This window comes from Scomber japonicus, chromosome 15, assembly GCF_027409825.1.
Source record: "Scomber japonicus isolate fScoJap1 chromosome 15, fScoJap1.pri, whole genome shotgun sequence".
NCBI classification, from domain to species: Eukaryota; Metazoa; Chordata; class Actinopteri; order Scombriformes; family Scombridae; genus Scomber; species Scomber japonicus.
This window is the reverse complement of record NC_070592.1, coordinates 1,685,441-1,705,971: the sequence shown is the minus strand read 5'-3', so window position 1 is coordinate 1,705,971 and position 20,531 is coordinate 1,685,441. Positions and strand designations below refer to the sequence as shown.

The following is a 20,531-nucleotide window of genomic DNA, read 5'->3' as shown; positions in this document are numbered from 1 at the left end:
ACTGGAGCATGGTGCTGCTGATGCAAAGTGGCTCTCTATGGAAATGCTCTGACTGACTCCAACAGGGACTTGGATTACTCTGATGATGCTGTTTAATCAATGGATCAATCAACTTATCACAGTATTGATTCATAATGTGTCACTGATCATTTTAAGGTGGTTTGGGATTCATGTGTATCGACAGCAGAATGTAATTTGTTCTATTTAAATGTATTACCACAAACACTTGATATGAATTCAATAAAAATGAACATATTTTAAATAAAATGACATATATATGAAATGTGTATCACTGTGTTGTTGTCAGTTGTCAAATGACGTTAAAAATGTTCCAAACAAGAGTCTAATTTTAGTGAGTTTATTTGTGTCAAAGTCAGAGAGCCGTGTCTCTCTACAGCGAGAGGTTTTTGTACGACGGCTCAATGAGTTTGTATCACTGTGGTACACGTTCGGTGGAGGAACCAGACTGGATGTTGGAAGTAAGTCTAATATTTAAAATATTTATCATTTCAACAGATTATTTTATTTTTTTCCTTTATATTAGACAGTTTGTTTGCGTCCACTTTCATGTCAAACTGTTTTTTATACATAATTTGCACTTAGAGACAAAGACCACTTTTACATTTAAAACTCAGAAACTTGCTGTAAAGACAATAAAACATTAATTTAGACGATAAATCATTAATTTAAAAACTTTAACAGTAAAGTTACATTTTTAGAGCTTGTAGTTTTAGTTCAGTGTTCAAAGTCAGAGAGCCGTGTCTCTCTACAGTGAGAGGTTTTTGTACGACGGCTCAATGAGTTTGTATCACTGTGGTACACGTTCGGTGGAGGAACCAGACTGGATGTTGGAAGTAAGTTTCTGCTCAAATGATAAATACAATATTGTAAAATAGTGTTTTGAATGAAGCTTTTGAATGCTTACTGTAGATAAAAATATCATTTTTATTAAGAGCACTTTTAGTATTGATGTTGTATTTCTCCTTCTTTACCATGGAGGATAACTCAGAGCAGCTTCACTAAACTTTGCTTTACACATTCCTGTCATACTGACATTTAATAACTTGACATGTAGAAAAGATGAAGATTTAGATGCATTTTAAAGTGATTTTCTAACAATCATTTTACATTTTAAGATTCAGTTTTTTAGCATTGATTGGAATATAATTTGTTGAAATGAAATGAAGCAGAGTGATGATAACAATGGGTGTTTGAAAATGTGCCAAATTTCTGATCTCTGTATTGTTTCAAATGTAGTTTGAAGTCATTTGAACAGTTTGCTAAGTGATGTTTGAAATCAGCTGGTGGTCAGTTCATCTTCTGTGTTTGGTTATGTTTCCACTGAGTGTTGTAATGTAATGCTTTGTTAACATTTGTGATGATTTTGATGAGAAAGTTATGAAATCTTGTTGTTTTATTTGCAGTGTAGTTTGATATATTTCAGGTCAAACTGTACGATGATTCTTTCTCTGCTGATCTGCATGAGAGGTTTCTTAAAGGGAAGTGAAACAATGTGTGAGTGAGTGACTGGTGGAGCAGAAAAACCATCTGACACAAACTCCTTAAAGGGGAAAATCCACTCTCACACAGTAAAGGTGTCCAAGTGTCTGGTGTTTGACAGCAGTGTGGTCCCTGTCCTCTAATGTGATTGGTGTCTCCTAGGTGATGTCCGTCCCACCCTGACGGTGCTGCCCCCCTCCAGCCAGGAGCTGCAGCAGGGGAAGGCCACGCTCACGTGTCTGGCCAACAAGGGCTTCCCCTCAGACTGGAGTCTGGCCTGGAAGGTGGACGGCAGCAGCAGCAGCAGCTGGGAGCAGAGCAGGAGCCCCGGGGTGCTGCAGGCAGACGGCCACTACAGCTGGATCAGCACCCTGAGGCTCACTGCAGACCAGTGGGGGAAGGTGGGCTCTGTGACCTGTGAGGCCACCCAGGGCTCCCAGACTCCACTCTCAGAGACACTGAGGAGAGACCAGTGTTCCCAGTCCTGACCTGACTCATTGGGACTCTGCTACTGGTTTTACTCTGCTACTGCTCTCACTCTGATCTCTGCTACTCTGCTTTTTTCTCCCTCTGTCTCTTTAAATGTTGCAGTAATGATGTTTCTTGCTTTTTGATTTTAATGTTTCATGAAAATAAAGATGTGTTCATCAAATCAATGATATTTGCAGCTTTATTATTATTATAATGATCATATTAATCTCTCTTAATGATAGCAGTGTTTCCATTAAATGTACAAAAACTGATCTCTCCTCAATATAAATGGACATACCAGGCAGTCGGGTAACACATGGTATCCTTCACATCTGTCTGCTGTTTGTCTATATACCAGTATGCTGAAAATTATTATGTACACAACACACGCATAAGTATCAATAAAACATTGGATGTCCACATTTGCATTACTTTTAATAAATGCCCCATGGAGAGAAATTAAGGTCAAAGGTCAACATTTACCCTGGATCAGTTCTGATCTGATTAACGTTTTTAAACAAAGGGATAAAGCCTGGAGGAGCTACAGAGAAGCTCAGGATGCTGCTGACTGGGAAAAATATAGATGACTAAGGAATTTATGTAAGACAAAAACACGTAATGCCAAATCAGACTTCTATAAAAATCAATTATCTGAAAATATACATAAACCAAAACAGTTCTGGAAAAATATGAATAATATCCTCAACAAGTGAAACCAAAGCACCAGTACCCAGCTTCGTTTCAATAATAACATTATTCAGGACCCATTAGTTATTTCAAACATTTTTAACCAGCACTTTACAACTGTAGGTAGCTCCCATGTGTTTGACCCATCTATTACATGTGTTCCCTCTAGTAACTCTTCCAGTAATAGTTCTTTTTCCTTTCATGAAATATCACCTGTTGAAGTTCAGCGTGTAATTAATGAACTAAAGGTTGACTGTGGACCTGGACCAGAAGGCATTGAGATTAAATTTATCAAGCTAGCAGCAAATATTCTTATGTACCCCCTCTGATCTGCCCTCAACCCACTCTGATCTGCCCTCAACCCCCTCTGATCTGCCCTCAACCCCCTCTGATCTGCCCTCAACCCCCTCTGATCTGCCCTCCCTTCTGCCTGGAAATGTGCCACTGTTACTCCACTCCATAAGGGAGAAGACCCACATGATGTCAATAACTACCATCCAATTTCTATCATCAATTCTATAGCTAACATTTTCGAGAAATTAAACTTTAATCAATTATCACACTATATTACAGACCATAATATTTTATCTCCATGCCAATCTGGTTTCAGACCCAGTTTCTCAACAACTACAGCTCTGTTAAAGTTCACCAGTGATGTATTTACTGCCTCTGAAAACAGCAAACTTACCGATGCAATATTTCTTGATTTAACTAAGGCTTTTGACATTGTTGACCATTATCTACTTCTTGATAAACTGTATTCCATTGGTGTTTATTTTGGTTCAACTCATACCTTCATAACAGACGACAGTGTGTAAATTTGAATGGAAATCACTCTGACTATTCAATTGTCTCGAAGGGAGTACCTCAAGGCTCATCCTTAGGACCACTCCTCTTCTCCATTTTTATTAATGACCTTCCAAAAATTAGCTCTGTTTGTCAAGTACATTTATATGCTGATGACACCATGATATTTACAACCAGTGATAATAAATCTGTTATAGAAAATACTTTACAACACCAGCTTGCCTCAGTTCAGAAATGGTTCTCATCAAATAAACTAATCCTGAATAAAACGAAATCATGTAGCATGTTGTTTGGCACCAGATCAGGGCTTAGTGATGTCTCAGATCTGATCATTTCTTTCATTGATGGCTCACCACTTGATCAAGTTACCTCCTTTAAATATCTTGGCCTCTGGATTGACCCATTGCTTTCTTTTAAACTATTCTGGACTATGCTGACATTGTTGATCAGAACACTTTTGAAACACATCTTCAACCCCTCAATTCTATCTCCCATAGTCTCTGCAGATTTATCTTAAGGTGCCCATATCGAACACATCACTGCTCCATGTATGAATCTTTGAACTGGTTTCCACTCAACTCAAGAAGACATTACCATTGGCATCAATTTATCTTTAAATGTATTCATTTCAACTGCCCCCCTTATTTAAAACAATATTTAATCCCATTCACATCCCCATATCCTCTCAGACACACCCAGCAACCATTTTTCTTTGTTCCTAAAACAAATAAAGAACTCAGTAGAAGGGCTTTTAAATTTAAAGCTCCATCGGACTGGAACATTTTACCCAACAATATACGAATTATCAACTCATTTTGCATTTTCAAGAATTCACTATTTTATTTTCTAAAAAAATCATGCAATTGCTTTTCATGGTAATGTCCTCTTCACCCCTATTACTAACATTGCTATTGTATGTTTTTATGCATAATGTATGTGTAATGATGATCATTATTATTATTATTATTATTATTATTATTATTATTATTCATAGTACATTATTATTACTGTTACTGTGGATAATAATGGTATGATATGATGGTTATCCATTAATAAAAATTTGAAATTAACAAAATAATATTTAAAATTATACTTACTTTAAATAACTAAAAGTATAATTATAGAGTTATTGCTGTAATAAGTGATGTCTTTTATGTCAAACCTCTGTTGTTTTGGTCTGAGTGCAGCTGTTGAGTCAGATCAGTTCCTCTCCAGCTGAGGGAGGTTTTTGTACGACGTTGTATCACTGTGTGAACGGGAAGCTGTAACGCTGCTGACAGTAGTAAACTCCTGAATCTTCAGCCTGAACTCCACTGATGGTCAGAGTGAAGTCAGTCCAACGTGTAATCACACTTCCACTAAAACGATCTGGAACTCCAGACTGACGGTTTGTAGCCAAATAAATCAGGAGTTTAGGAGCTTCTCCAGATTTCTGAAGGTACCAGTGGAGGTTGCTAGTACCTGAACTGGTTTTACATCTGATGGTGACAGTCTCTCCTGGAGCAACAGACTGAGATCCAGGAGACTGAGTCAGGATGTTTTGTCCTGATGAACCTGGAAAACATGAAAAAGAGGAGAAGGCTTATTGAGACAAATCCAGCTTGGAGAAAGATGATCAACATGAAAACAGAAGAGTATCATTTCTTTAACATGGAGAATAGATGGAAGAAGGTCAATGCTGCTTGTTTCAGTGTTTCTCCATCACAGCAGAACGTCATTGTGGTGAACCTGGTTGCATCCTGAAGCCAAGTTTTCAGCAGAGAGTCTCACCCTGAACAAGGAGCCCCAGGGTGCCCAGCAGTAGAGTCAGTGACATCATCATTGTGCTGGCGGCGTGTCAGTGGCTCTGAAAGGTCTGGACAGTGAGGTGTTAGGATCAGGATTTGTTGGTTGTACCTCTCTACGACTCACATCACACCCATCTTATCATCTTTACATTGGCTTCCCATCAAGTTTAGGATTCATTTGAAGGTTGTTGTTTTCACATATAGAGCCCTGCATGGTCAGACACCTGTGTACATCTGTGAGCTGCTCCATCCTTATATCAGCAGTAGGTCACTTAGGTCTTCTGAGCAGGGCTTACTGGTTGACCCTGGCGCTCAACTGAAAACAAAGGTGATGGTGTCTTTGAAGTGGTGAAATGCTCTTCCTATAGACAAACCATCTGTGGTCTCTGGTGATGCCTTTAAAAAGCAGCTGAAGACTCATTTATTCAAACTGGCCTTTGTCTCACCTTGTGCTGTCTACTGTTTGTATTTTGTGTGTTTTTAAGGAATGTTGTTGCTGATGTTTTATTGTTGTTTATTTCATTATATCTGATATTCTACTATTTTCATGGTCTGATTTCTTTAACAGTTTTACTCCTGTGAAGCACTTTTTCACCTTGATATGTGAAAGCTGCTTTATTAAATAATCTTTAAGTGTGTGTGTGTGTGTGTGTGTGTGTGTGTGTGTGTGTGTGTGTGTGTGTGTGTGTGTGTGTGTGTGTGTGTGTGTGTGTGTGTTCAGTGAACTGTATCAGTCTCTGCAGTAGCTTCCAGCTGCAGCAGTCAGTTCAGTTTCTGTTCAGTCTGACTGAGGGAGGTTTTTGTACGACGCTTTTTCACTGTGTGAACACATCCTGACTGTTTGGATAGTGGAAACTCTGACAGTAATAAACTGCTGCATCTTCAGCCTGAACTTCACTGATGGTCAGAGTGAAGTCAGAGTTTGATCCACTGCCTGAAAAACGACCTGGAATCCCTGATTCTAACTGGTCAGCAAGATAAATGAGAAGTTTAGGAGTTTCTCCAGTTTTCTGTTGGTACCAGGCTAATTCGTCCCCACCATGAACTCTCTGACTGGTCTTACAGCTGATGGTTGCAGATCCTCTCAGATCAGCTGTCACTGTTGCAGGCTGAGTCACTGTGTACTGGCCTCTGGACTCTGAGGATACAGAGACAAAAACATAAAGCAGCATCATGGTTTTGTGGGCTTCATTTCAGAGGGGCGGATGTTCATAGAGGAGAGGAGTTTGATTCTCTGGACTTTACCTTTGAAGCAGCAGCAGAGGAGAGTCCAGATGAGGACGGAGATCAAAGTCATGTTTTTGATGAGGAGGATTTCTGTGGCTTCTGTTGTCATGAAGGACAGCTGTCAGTCATCCAATGTTCAACTCTCAGGACTATAAACTCTCCCAGAGCACTGGAGCATGGTGCTGCTGATGCAAAGTGGCTCTCTATGGAAATGCTCTGACTGACTCCAACAGGGACTTGGATTACTCTGATGATGCTGTTTAATCAATGGATCAATCAACTTATCACAGTATTGATTCATAATGTGTCACTGATCATTTTAAGTAGATTTGCTTTGATGACAGCAGACACATTTTCTTTCAGTACATCTTCTGTCTGATTTAATTTAATATTTAAAGAATCAATTTTACTTTCTGACAAATTTAACAATATATATGTAAACATGTGATTACCTGTTAAAACATTTTAATTGGATATCATATAAAATAAATAGTTTTTTTAAAAGCAGGAACTGTTTTAGTAGAGTTTGTTTGTGTCAAAGTCAGAGAGCCGTGTCTCTCTACAGTGAGAGGTTTTTGTACGACGGCTCAATGAGTTTGTATCACTGTGGTACACGTTCGGTGGAGGAACCAGACTGGAAGTTAACTGTAAGTACATTTAACTTCTAAATCATCTCAGATTCATCATTTATTATGTTTTCAGTCAATAAATTCAGGCTTTACTTCAATATTTTGGATTGTAGTTTTATAAATGTAATATTTGTGCAGTGATCACTACAGGCTTCACTGTAATACAGATAAAAATACATCAGATGAAAAAAGTCTTTAGTTACACAGAAATGATAATTCAGACAGTTTCTACATTCTTATTATTTATATTGTTCTTTAAAAGTACAGCTGCTTATTGAAGACAATAACTTGACTCATAATTGTGTCCTTATTATCTGGAAACATTTCATGTGTTTTACTCAGTCTTCCTCTCAGATTCATGAATTTAATGATCATTATTATTCTCACTATAGACAATGAATACCATAATATCTCTTGAGGTCATTTAAACACATGCTTATTTAGAAGGATTCATTTTCCAGCACTTCAAATATGAGTCAGTAGTGCAGTCTGTCTGTGTTGATGGTTCAGTATTGATAAATGTGTAAATGAGGAGAAAAAACTCATTTCAAACTCACACATGCTCAAGAAAAAGTGTTTCATTCTTTCTGTAATACATAACATGAAATGGTTTAACACTGATGTTTAAGTGTGTTACTGAAACTAAAGTAGGAGTTTTCAGTTTGAAACTTTTTATCTTTAGTACTGAAACCTGTCTGTTGCCATGGTTCATCAGTGATGCCTGTCTGTTGCCATGGTTACTGAGCTCAGAGAGGGAAGTGAAACAGCCAAGACCAGTTTGATCCAATGTGAGAAAGAGCAACAGAACCAGCAGCCTCCTCTGCTGCAACCAACAGGGTGGAGTTTATTTTCTCTTTGTATGAACTTTCTTCATGTTGTCTCTCTGTCTCCTCCTCTAGTGGGTCGAGTCGCCCCCACCCTGACGGTGCTGCCCCCCTCCAGCCAGGAGCTGCAGCAGGGGAAGGCCACGCTCACGTGTCTGGCCAACAAGGGCTTCCCCTCAGACTGGAGTCTGGCCTGGAAGGTGGACGGCGGCAGCAGCAGCAGCTGGGAGCAGAGCAGGAGCCCCGGGGTGCTGCAGGAGGACGGCCACTACAGGTGGAGCAGCACCCTGAGGCTCACTGCAGACCAGTGGGGGAAGGTGGGCTCTGTGACCTGTGAGGCCACCCAGGGCTCCCAGACTCCACTCTCAGAGACACTGAGGAGAGACCAGTGTTCCCAGTCCTGACCTGACTCACTGGGACGCTACTACTGGTTTTACTCTGCTACTGCTCTCACTCTGATCTCTGCTACTCTGCTTTTTTCTCCCTCTGTCTCTTTAAATGTTGCAGTAATGATGTTTCTTGCTTTTTGATTTTAATATTTCAAGAAAATAAAGACGTGTTCATCAAATCAATGATATTTGCAGCTTTATTATTATTATTATAATGATCATATTAATCTCTCTTAATGATAGCAGTGTTTCCATTAAATGTATAAAAACTGATCTCTCCTCAATATAAATGGACATACCAGGCAGTCGGGTAACACATGGTGTCCTTCACATCTGTCTGCTGTTTGTCTATATACCAGTATGCTGAAAATTATTATGTACACAACACACGCATAAGTATCAATTAAACATTGGATGTCCACATTTGCATTACCTTTAATAAATGCCCCATGGAGAGAAATTAAGGTCAAAGGTCAACATTTACCCTGGATCAGTTCTGATCTGATTAACCTTTTTAAACAAAGGGATAAAGCCTGGAGGAGCTACAGAGAAGCTAAGGATGCTGCTGACTGGGAAAAATATAGATTATTAAGGAATGTATGTAAGACAAAAACACGTAATGCCAAATCAGACTTCTATAAAAATCAATTATCTGAAAATATGCATAAACCAAAACAGTTCTGGAAAAATATGAATAACATCCTCAACAAGTCAAACCAAAGCACCAGTACCCAGCTTTGTTTCAATAACAACATTATTCAGGACCCATTAGTTATTTCAAACATTTTTAACCAGCACTTTACAACTGTAGGTAGCTCCCATGTGTTTGACCCATCTATTACATGTGTTCCCTCTAGTAACTCTTCCAGTAATAGTTATTTTTCCTTTCATGAAATATCACCTGTTGAAGTTCAACGTGTAATTAATGAACTAAAGGTTGACTGTGGACCTGGACCAGAAGGCATTGAGATTACATTCATCAAGCTAGCAGCAAATATACTCACGTACCCCCTCTGATCTGCCCTCAACCCCCTCTGATCTGTCCTCCCTTCTGCATGGAAATGTGCCACTGTTACTCCACTCCATAAGGGAGGAGACCCACATGATGTCAATAACTACCGTCCAATTTCTATCATCAATTCTATAGCTAACATTTTCTAGAAATTAATCTTTAATCAATTATCACACTATATTACGGACCTTAATATTTTATCTCCATGCCAATCTGGTTTCACACCCAGTTTCTCAACAACTACAGCTCTGTTAAAGTTCACCAATGATGTATTTACTGCCTCTGAAAACAGCAAACTTACCGGTGCAATATTTCTTGATTTAACTAAGGCTTTTGACATTGTTGACCATTATCTACTTCTTGATAAACTGTATTCCATTGGTGTTTATTTTGGTTCAACTCATACCTTCATAACAGACGACAGTGTGTAAATTTTAATGGAAATCACTCTGACTATTCAATTGTCTCGAAGGGAGTACCTCAAGGCTCATCCTTAGGACCACTCCTCTTCTCCATTTTTATTAATGACCTTCCAAAAATGTGCTCTGTTTGTCAAATACATTTATATGCTGACGACACCATAATATTTACAACTAGTGATAATAAATCTGTTATAGAAAATACTTTACAACTCCAGTTTGCCTCAGTTCAGAAATGGTTCTCATCAAATAAACTAATCCTGAATAAAAAGAAATCATGTAGCATGTAGTTTGGCACCAGGTCAGGGCTTAGTGATGTCTCAGATCTGATCATTTCTTTCATTGATGGCTCACCACTTGATCAAGTTACCTCCTTTAAATATCTTGGCCTCTGGATTGACCCATTGCTTTCTTTTAAACTATTCTGGACTATGCTGACATTGTTGATCAGAACACTTTTGAAACACATCTTCAACCCCTCAATTCTACCTCCAATAGTCTCTGCAGATTTATCTTAAGGTGCCCATATCGAACACATCACTGCTCCATGTATGAATCTTTGAACTGGTTACCACTCAACTCAAGAAGACATTACCATTGGCATCAATTTATCTTTAAATGTATTCATTTCAACTGTCCCCATTATTTAAACCAATATTTAATCCCATTCACATCCCCATATCCTCTCAGACACACCCAGCAACCATTTTTCTTTGTTCCTAAAACAAATAAAGAACTCAGTAGACAGGCTTTTAAATTTAAAGCTCCATCGGACTGGAACATTTTACCCAACAATATACGAATTATCAACTCATTTTGCATTTTCAAGAATTCACTATTTTATTTTCTCAAAAAAATCATGCAATTGCTTTTAATGGTAATGTCCTCTCCACCCCTATTACTAACATTGCTATTGTATGTATTTATGCATAATGTATGTGTGATGATGATCATTATTATTATTATTATTATTATTATTATTATTATTATTATTGTTATTATTGTTATTATTCATAGTACATTATTATTACTGTTAATGTACTGTGGATAATAATGGTATGATATGGTGGTTATCCATTCATAAAATTTTGAAATTAACAAAATAATCTTAAAATGATACTTACTTTAAATAATTAAAAGTATAATTATAGAGTTATTGCTGTAATAAGTGATGTCTTTGATGTCAAACCTCTGTTGTTTTGGTCTGAGTGCAGCTGTTGAGTCAGATCAGTTCCTCTCCAGCTGAGGGAGGTTTTTGTACGACGTTGTATCACTGTGTGAACGGTGTCTCCCAATCCTGCAGACAGTAGTAAACTCCTGAATCTTCAGCCTGAACTCCACTGATGGTCAGAGTGAAGTCATAGTTGTATCCACTTCCAGTAAAACGATCTGAAACTCTATACTGACGGCTTGTAGATGAATAAATCAGGAGTTTAGGAGCTTCTCCAGATTTCTGAAGGTACCACTGGAGGTTGTTATAAACATCTGAACTGGTTTTACATCTGATGGTGACAGTCTCTCCTGGAGCAACAGACTGAGATTCAGGAGACTGAGTCAGGCTGATTTGTCCTGATGAACCTGGAAAACATGAAACAGAGGAGAAGGCTTATTGAGACAAATCCAGCTTGGAGAAAGATGATCAACATGAAAACAGAAGAGTATCATTTCTTTAACATGGAGAATAGATGGAAGAAGGTAAATGCTGCTTGTTTCAGTGTTTCTCCTTCACAGCAGAACATCATTGTGGTGAACCTGGTTGCATCCTGAAGCGAAGTTTTCAGCAGAGAGTCTCACCCTGAACAAGGAGCCCCAGGGTGCCCAGCAGTAGAGTCAGTGACATCATCATTGTGCTGGCGGCGTGTCAGTGGCTCTGAAAGGTCTGGACAGCCACTGATCAACACTGGCCTCTTAACGGCTGGGAGCAGAGAGGCAGGACAGATATGCAAACACACAGAGTCAGTCAACTGTAGCTGTCCTCAACATATCATGCTGTTTCCTCCCAAAAGCATGACTGTTTAAATCATTGGAGACATAATGGAGTATGAATCAAATATGATCTTAAAAATGTCCCAAAATGAGCATGTCAGCAACACTTTTAGGAAATCTATATTGAATGAAGGTTTTTCAATTGAATTCCTGTTGAGAGAGAGAGAGTGGGATAAAGGAGTTCATACCAGTAAATACATTTAATCAGAATGTTTATTTAGACTGTAGGACTGTTTCTCCAGATTTTACTTTAATTTCATAAAATCTTCAATTAACTTCTTTCTACACATAAGATAGGAGAGAGTGTCGATGTTAAAGTTGCTTCATCACAGTAAGGAATGAAAGAAGGGAGGATGAAGGTTTAGTATCTTCAATCTAGAATTTAATTTAAAATCCTTCTCCTCACTTTCAAAGCTCTTAATGATCAGGCTCCATCATATCTTAAAGAGCTTAAAGAACCTTATGAACCTACTAGAACACTGCGCTCCCAGCATGCAGGCCTACTTGTGGTTCCTGGTATCTCTAAAAGTAGTTCAATCAGGAGAGTCCAGAGAATGAAGTAAAATAATGTTTATTATGCAGATGACATTAATGATTAGGTATTGTCAGTCTTTGGCGCTTGGACTCTGCAGGGAGAATTTTTTAATCATAGGACATAAGTCCTGAGCATCAGCTGGTGACATCAATCAATCAATCTCCGTCCAAATCACTACAGTCATCTTGAGGCTGAAAATGAAACTGCTTGGGCTGATCAAGTTGAAGTGATGCATTGAGGAATCTGAAGACTGGGTGGTGATGGGGAGCTGGTGGGTCGCATGAAACAGCATCAAGAAAGCATCTGGGCAAAGAGGGAAAACATTTAAAAAGACAGCTGCACTATGACAGGCTGACAATGAAGGTGTGTCACCGTGCTATTGGTTTGGCTTGACCACGTGATGTGAACAGCGAGATGTGTCAATTAATGCTCCAGAACTAACAGGAAGTAAGATATGAGCTTTCACAGAAATCAGTATGAGCTGTGAGAAGGATCAGGATGACTGAAGAATGAGAAATAAAACGTGAGCAAACAAAAAGTTGGACTTCCTGTCTGAACTTTCGCTAGCTTCATAATGGGCGACAGAGCCTTCAGTTGTCAGGTTCCTCTCCTGTGGAACCATGTCCTAGATTGGTTCCGGGGGGCAGAACCCTCTCTACATTTAAGAGTAGGCTTCAAACGTTCCTTTGTAATAAAGCTTATAGTTGGGCCGGTTCCAGCTCCTAGTTTATGCTGCTATAGGCTTAGACTGCCGGGGGACTCCCATGATGCACTGGGCTCCTCTCTCCTCCTCCCTCTCTCTCTCTATCCATCCATCTATATCCATTAACATTCATGTTCTATTAATGCATTCAATAAGCTAAACTTCTTCCCCGGAGTTGTCTGTGCTTTCTGGTCTCACAGGTAATCTGGGCCTGGAGACGTCCGGATGACAGATTCCAGTCCCGGACCTTCAATGTGCTTCTCTCTCCTCTCCTTCCTCTCTCTCCTCTCCTTCCTCTGTCTCTCTAATCCAATCGGTCCAGGCAGATGTTCTCCCACTCTGATTCTGGTTCTGAGGGTTCTTCCTCTTAAAAGGGAGTTTTTTTCTCTCCACTGTCACAAGTTCTGCTCATGTGGGAATGTTGGGTCTCTTTAAATGGAACCTGAAGAGTTCGGTTTAGACCTGCTCTATGTGGAAAGAGCCTTCACATGACTCTGTTGTGATTTGGCGCTATACAAATAAAGATTGATTGATTGATTGATTGACTGATGTATAATCAGATATCATGGAGCTAATTTCATGGAGGTGTCAGTCTGAGCAGATGTCTGAGGTGCTGATGCATTTTCTTCCTTCTTATTAAAGTTTTCAGATGTTTCTATTGAATCGTCTCTTAAATCTACCATCAGAAACGTAGGTGTCCCTTCTGAACAGGCATTACTCTTTACCAACATGTGAAGTGTTTGATTCACTTCTGTTTCTTTCCATTTGAGACTTCTTATTAAACTTAGACCCATTTACCTCAAGCTAAGAGGAAGAGGATCATTCACACATTTATTTCTTCCATGTAAACTGTTAGAACTTCATTTTCATTAGTGTTTCACATCCCTGGATCACTAACAAGTGGTCCACAGTGTCATTGTCTGGCTTTTGAGCAGATCCTTCAAAAGTTCTCATGTCCCACCTGTCTTGGTTTCTTTAACAGACCCTCAATTAATGTCATAATCAGTGAAACACACATGTGATGACTTTTAGAGCTCTACATGGTCAGACACCCTCCTTTATCACTGAGCTTATACACACCTTTATCACTGGGGAAGGGGGGCGGTGAGGTGTTAGGATCAGGATTTGTTGGTTGTACCTCTCTACGACTCACATCACACCCATCTTATCATCTTTACATTGGCTTCCCATCAAGTTTAGGATTCATTTGAAGGTTGTTGTTTTCACATATAGAGCCCTGCATGGTCACACACCTGTGTACATCTGTGAGCTGCTCCATCCTTATATCAGCAGTAGGTCACTTAGGTCTTCTGAGCAGGGCTTACTGGTTGACCCTGGCGCTCAACTGAAAACAAAGGTGATGGTGTCTTTGAAGTGGTGAAATGCTCTTCCTATAGACAAACCATCTGTGGTCTCTGTTGATGCCTTTAAAAAGCAGCTGAAGACTCATTTATTAAAACTGGCCTTTGTCTCACCTTGTGCTGTCTACTGTTTGTATTTTGTGTGTTTTTAAGGAATGTTGTTGCTTATGTTTTATTGTTGTTTATTTCATTATATCTGATATTCTACTATTTTCATGGTCTGATTTCTTTAACAGTTTTACACCTGTGAAGCACTTTGTCACCTTGATATGTGAAAGCTGCTTCATTAAATAAACTTAACGTGTGTGTGTGTGTGTGTGTGTGTTCAGTGAACTGTATCAGTCTCTGCAGTAGCTTCCAGCTGCAGCAGTCAGTTCAGTTTCTGTTCAGTCTGACTGAGGGAGGTTTTTGTACGACGCTTTTTCACTGTGTGAACACATCCTGACTATTGATCCAATGAACACTCTTACAGAAATAAACTGCTGCATCTTCAGCCTGAACTCTACTGATGGTCAGAGTGAAGTCAGTGTTTGATCCACTCCCACAAAAACGATCTGAAACTCCAGACTGCCGGTTTGTAGCATTATAAATCAGGAGTTTAGGAGCTTCTCCAGGTTTCTGAAGGTACCAGTAGAGCATGCTGGCATTAAAATAATAACTATAAACATCTAAACTGGCTTTACATCTGATGTTGACAATTTGTCCTGGAGCAACAGACTGAGATCCAGGAGATTGAGTCAGGGTTTGTCCTGATGAACCTGGAAAACATGAAAAAGAGGAGAAGGCTTATTGAGACAAATCCAGCTTGGAGAAAGATGATCAACATGAAAACAGAAGAGTATCATTTCTTTAACATGGAGAATAGATGGAAGAAGGTCAATGCTGCTTGTTTCAGTGTGTCTCCTTCACAGCAGAACATCATTGTGGTGAACCTGGTTGCATCCTGAAGCCAAGTTTTCAGCAGAGAGTCTCACCCTGAACAAGGAGCCCCAGGGTGCCCAGCAGTAGAGTCAGTGACATCATCATTGTGCTGGCGGCGTGTCAGTGGCTCTGAAAGGTCTGGACAGCCACTGATCAACACTGGCCTCTTAACGGCTGGGAGCAGAGAGGCAGGACAGATATGCAAACACACAGAGTCAGTCAACTGTAGCTGTCCTCAACATATCATGCTGTTTCCTCCTCACTGCTGGGACAACTCACTGTCATTTGTAGCCGATACCTCAGATTTTTACATGACTATAAATAATGTAGACATGCTGATGTTATTGATGGTTTGTTTTGGGACTCACACCTGTGTTGAATCAGGTGGAGTTTATATACGGAGCTTCTTGGTCAAATGCTGAGTATTACCTGATGAAGACATCGTAGGTGCTCTCAATAAAACATTTGTGAGAGAATCATTCAGGGAAATCCTTCTTCATAATTATAATAATGTTTTATTTATACAGCACCTTTAACAGAGTCAAGACAGTTTTGAAGTCAGATGTGAATGTAGAGGGCAGTCACAGAGAGATTGAGGGAGAGACTTCTAGAGCTTGTGGGCCATGGCACTGAAGGACCGGCCTTCCAAGGGGGACAGTTTGGTGCGTGGGACAGTGAGGAGGTTGCAGTTGGAGGACCTGAGAGACTGATTGGGAGAGTAGGGAGTGAGGAGTTCACTAAGATAGAGGAGAGCCAAGTTATGGAGGACTTTGAAAGTGAGAAGTAGGATTTTGAATGGGAATAGGTTTACAACTACAATATGGGATACATCTGCTATGCAACTGAAAGCTGAAATGACATTTTTAATACACATAGGTCAAGAAAGACTTCTGGAGAGTCAACCTGGCAATGAGTGAGTGAGCAGGAGAGGCTTAAATAATGTCTTGATAGCTGATGTGGAGTGCCTGAGTGCCCAGGTGAACAGAATAGACTGATGAGGTGGGTGTGTCTGACAGAAATGTAGGTGTCCCTTCTGAACAGGCATTACTCTTTACCAACATGTGAAGTGTTTGATTCACTTCTGTTTCTTTCCATTTGAGACTTCTTATTAAACTTAGACCCATGTACCTCAAGCTAAGATGAAGATGATCATTCACTTTTAGAGCTCTACGAGGTCAGACGCCTTCCTTTATCACTGAGCTTATACACATCTTTATCACTGGGGGGGGCAGTGAGGTGTTGGGATCAGGATTTGTTGGTTGTACCTCTCTACGACTCACATCACACCCATCTTATCATCTTTACATTGGCTTCCCATCAAGTTTAGGATTCATTTGAAGGTTGTTGTTTTCACATATAGAGTCCTGCATGGTCAGACACCTGTGTACATCTGTGAGCTGCTCCATCCTTATATCAGCAGTAGCTCACTTAGGTCTTCTGAGCAGGGCTTACTGGTTGACCCTGGCACTCAACTGAAAACAAAGGTGATGGTGTCTTTGAAGTGGTGAAATGCTCTTCCTATAGACAAACCATCTGTGGTCTCTGTTGATGCCTTTAAAAAGCAGCTGAAGACTCATTTATTCAAACTGGCCTTTGTCTCACCTTGTGCTGTCGACTGTTTGTATTTTGTGTGTTTTTAAGGAATGTTGTTGCTTATGTTTTATTGTTGTTTATTTCATTATATCTGATATTCTACTATTTTCATGGTCTGATTTCTTTAACAGTTTTACTCCTGTGAAGCACTTTGTCACCTTTATATGTGAAAGCTTCTTTATTAAATGAACTTTGTGTGTGTGTGTGTGTGTGTGTGTGTGTGTGTGTTCAGTGAACTGTATCAGTCTCTGCAGTAGCTTCCAGCTGCAGCAGTCAGTTCAGTTTCTGTTCAGTCTGACTGAGGGAGGTTTTTGTACGACGCTTTTTCACTGTGTGAACACACCTCCACTGTGATAACTCTGACAGTAATAAACTGCTGTATCTTCAGCCTGAACTCTACTGATGGTCAGAGTGAAGCCAACTCCATTCCCTGCTCCACTTCCAGTGAATTTGGAGGAGATTCCTGAAAATCTGTCTGATGTTTGGTAGATCAGAAGTTTAGGAGCTTCTCCAGTTTTCTGTTGGTACCAGGCCAGATAGTATCGTGGACCAGAGTACTGATAAACTTGTCTATTAACTTTACAGTCAATAGAGGCAGTTTGACCGAGCTGCACTGATTTGGCTGCTGGCTGAGTCACAACAACATTTTGTCCAACAGACCCTGAGGAGAGAGAAGAAACATTGGACATGAGATGATGAGGTGAAACTCAGCTACACACCAAATGATTTTCACAGGACAGAAAAATGATTTCCCTCACCCTGAGTGACGCAGAGGAGAGTCCAGATGAGGACGGAGATCAAAGTCATGTTTTTGATGAGGAGGATTTCTGTGGCTTCTGTTGTCATGAAGGACAGCCGTCAGTCATCCAGTGTTCAACTCTCAGGACTATAAACTCTCCCAGAGCACTGGAGCATGGTGCTGCTGATGCAAAGTGGCTCTCTATGGAAATGCTCTGACTGATTAACAGAATCATCACATTTTCAAGTGTTATTTTTTGTTGCTTGCTGTAAACGATAAACATCTATTCATCAAATAATGTGTCCAAACATATTGTTTTACTAATATCTGCTGTCACATGTTACTGTGTTAAATGAGTCTTCACACACTGAATTTATCTGTAGAGAAGTTCAGAGGGATTTTATCATTTCATATCACTATTACATACTGCCCCCTGCTGGATGGGATTTGTATAACATGAATTTCCATTTATAATGTTGTGTTTTCTCCCAGGTCCTGATCCAGTCTGATTGAGGGAGGACCGATATAGAGGGAGAGACATTTGGCTCACATTCTCTTCTACTTATCTTTGTTAGTTTTCTGTGTGTTTGGTGGGTCTGGTACTCCATTTGGTTTCTATGAGTAGATTAGAGGACAGCCCAGATCCTCCATCCCTTTGTGGACTGGTCTGGGTGTCTTCCCTTCTTTTTGTCCAGTTTTTGTTAGAAGCTGTTGGTTATTTTGTTAATAAATGTGTTAAATGTTTGGCACTCTGGACTTTTTCATGATGTTTAAAGATGGAAAAGTTAAAGTGAAAGATGAAGTGAGAACATTTGAACAGAAGCAGTGAGTGTGTGTTCTTCACATGTGTCCTCTCTGTCCTGCTCTGTACTGTATTGTTCTGTATTACAGCATGTGGATGGAGGAGCAGAGACAGGAAGCTAGTAGACAGATTGTGGGATTGACTGGTGTAATGCTGTATTGATGTGTTGATGAATAATAAAAGGCTGATTTATACCTCTGTGTCTGAGAGTCTGTACTTACACCTGTTGGAGCTCAGAGGATCATAAAGTCACTAATGTGCAATTCTTTCAAACAATAATCTTCATGTAGCTGCGATTCACAAACTGGAGACGCCACAAGAGCTTTGATCAGTGTGCAGCTGCTTCCTCATGTTCAGTGGTCTCACTGAATATCTGCTCTTCCACTGGATCTTTTTCTTTTCATTAATGCTGCATCAATGATATTATCCTCCTCTAACAGATCCACTACTGCCAGTCCAAACTTTGTCTTCAGCAGCGTTGTTACTGCTCTGTATAACAAAGTGAATATGAGAGAAAGTGAACACAGCTAGAACAGCTAACAGGTAGAGTCTACACAGAACTGTCAATCACCTGCTGAGCTGTGGAGACGCTTTGATGCACAAGTTTCATTCAAGATTTAAAGAACCTGATGTTAAAAATATAAAACTTTATGTCACATTTTATATGATTGACATGTGATTGATGATGAAATACGTGTTTTCACTGATTTCATATTTAATTCAATGTAACTAAATAATTTCATCATGTTATCATATGTGTGTGTGTGTGTGTGTGTGTGTGTTCAGTGAACTGTATCAGTCTCTGCAGTAGCTTCCAGCTGCAGCAGTCAGTTCAGTTTCTGTTCAGTCTGACTGAGGGAGGTTTTTGTACGACGCTTTTTCACTGTGTGAACACTGGTCCACTGTGATAACTCTGACAGTAATAAACTGCTGCATCTTCAGCCTGAACTCCACTGATGGTCAGAGTGAAGTCAGAGTTTGATCCACTGCCTGAAAAACGACCTGGAATCCCTGATGCTCGATAGGTAGCACCATAAATGAGAGGTTTAGGAGCTTCTCCATCTCTCTGTTGGTACCAGGCTAAATAGTACCCACCATAAACTCTCTGACTGGTCCTACAGCTGATGGTTGCAGATCCTCTCAGATCAGCTGTCACTGCTGCAGGTTGAGTCACTGTGACCTGGCCTCTGGACTCTGAGGATACAGACACAAAAACATAAAGCAGCATCATGGTTTTGTGTGCTTCTTTTCAGAGGGACGGATGTTCATAGAGGAGAGGAGTTTGATTCTCTGGACTTTACCTGTGAAGCAGCAGCAGAGGAGAGTCCAGATGAGGACGGAGATCAAAGTCATGTTTTTGATGAGGAGGATTTCTGTGGCTTCTGTTGTCATGAAGGACAGCTGTCAGTCATCCAGTGTTCAACTCTCAGGACTATAAACTCTCCCAGAGCACTGGAGCATGGTGCTGCTGATGCAAAGTGGCTCTCTATGGAAATGCTCTGACTGATTAACAGAATCATCACATTTTCAACTGTTATTTTTGTTGCTTGCTGTAAACGATAAAGATATATTCATCAAATAATGTGTCCAAACATATTGTTTTATTAATATCTGCTGTCACATGTTACTGTGTTAAATGAGTCTTCACACACTGAATTTATCTGTAGAGAAGTTCAGAGGGATTTTATCATTTCATATCACTATTACATACTGCCCCCTGCTGGATGGGATTTGTATAGCATGAATGTCCATTCATGATGTTGTAAGTTTTCTCCCAGGTCCTGATCCAGTCTGATTGAGGGAGGACCGATATAGAGGGAGAGACATTTGGCTCACACTCTCTTCTACTTATCTTTGTTAGTTTTCTGTGTGTTTGGTGGGTCTGGTAGTCCATTTAGTTTCTATGAGTAGATTAGAGGACAGCCCAGATCCTTCATCCCTTTGTGGACTGGTCTGGGTGTCCTCCCTTCTTTTTGTCCAGTTTTTGTTAGAAGTTGTTGGTTATTTTGTTAATAAATGTGTTAAATGTTTGGCACTCTGGACTTTTTCATGATGTTTAAAGATGGAAAAGTTAAAGTGAAAGATGAAGTGAGAACATTTGAACAGAAGCAGTGAGTGTGTGCTCTTCACATGTGTCCT

General features: G+C 39.9%; 7 gene segments (V, D, J or C); 2 read left to right on the top strand and 5 right to left on the bottom strand.

Annotated features, from left to right (window-relative positions):
* The first annotated feature begins 422 nt into the window (after positions 1-422).
* Positions 423-1,988, top strand: LOC128374562 (Ig kappa-b4 chain C region-like). The segment is given in 3 exon segments: positions 423-479; positions 803-854; positions 1,663-1,988. Coding segments are annotated over 3 exon segments (435 nt in total).
* A 2,645-nt stretch (positions 1,989-4,633) lies between these two features.
* LOC128374382 (immunoglobulin kappa variable 2-28-like) lies at positions 4,634-5,287 on the bottom strand. The segment is given in 2 exon segments: positions 4,634-5,019; positions 5,236-5,287. Coding segments are annotated over 2 exon segments (363 nt in total).
* Positions 5,288-6,067: 780 nt separating this feature from the next.
* Positions 6,068-6,604, bottom strand: LOC128374370 (Ig kappa chain V-III region ABPC 22/PC 9245-like). The segment is given in 2 exon segments: positions 6,068-6,390; positions 6,498-6,604. Coding segments are annotated over 2 exon segments (414 nt in total).
* A 125-nt stretch (positions 6,605-6,729) lies between these two features.
* LOC128374561 (Ig kappa-b4 chain C region-like) lies at positions 6,730-8,336 on the top strand. The segment is given in 3 exon segments: positions 6,730-6,768; positions 7,075-7,126; positions 8,008-8,336. Coding segments are annotated over 3 exon segments (420 nt in total).
* A 2,686-nt stretch (positions 8,337-11,022) lies between these two features.
* LOC128374560 (immunoglobulin kappa variable 2-28-like) lies at positions 11,023-15,363 on the bottom strand. The segment is given in 3 exon segments: positions 11,023-11,330; positions 14,808-15,095; positions 15,312-15,363. Coding segments are annotated over 3 exon segments (648 nt in total).
* Positions 15,364-17,177: 1,814 nt separating this feature from the next.
* On the bottom strand, positions 17,178-17,658 carry LOC128374559 (immunoglobulin kappa variable 4-1-like). The segment is given in 2 exon segments: positions 17,178-17,512; positions 17,610-17,658. Coding segments are annotated over 2 exon segments (384 nt in total).
* A 1,614-nt stretch (positions 17,659-19,272) lies between these two features.
* LOC128374368 (immunoglobulin kappa variable 3-15-like) lies at positions 19,273-19,800 on the bottom strand. The segment is given in 2 exon segments: positions 19,273-19,586; positions 19,694-19,800. Coding segments are annotated over 2 exon segments (405 nt in total).
* Positions 19,801-20,531: the final 731 nt, after the last annotated feature.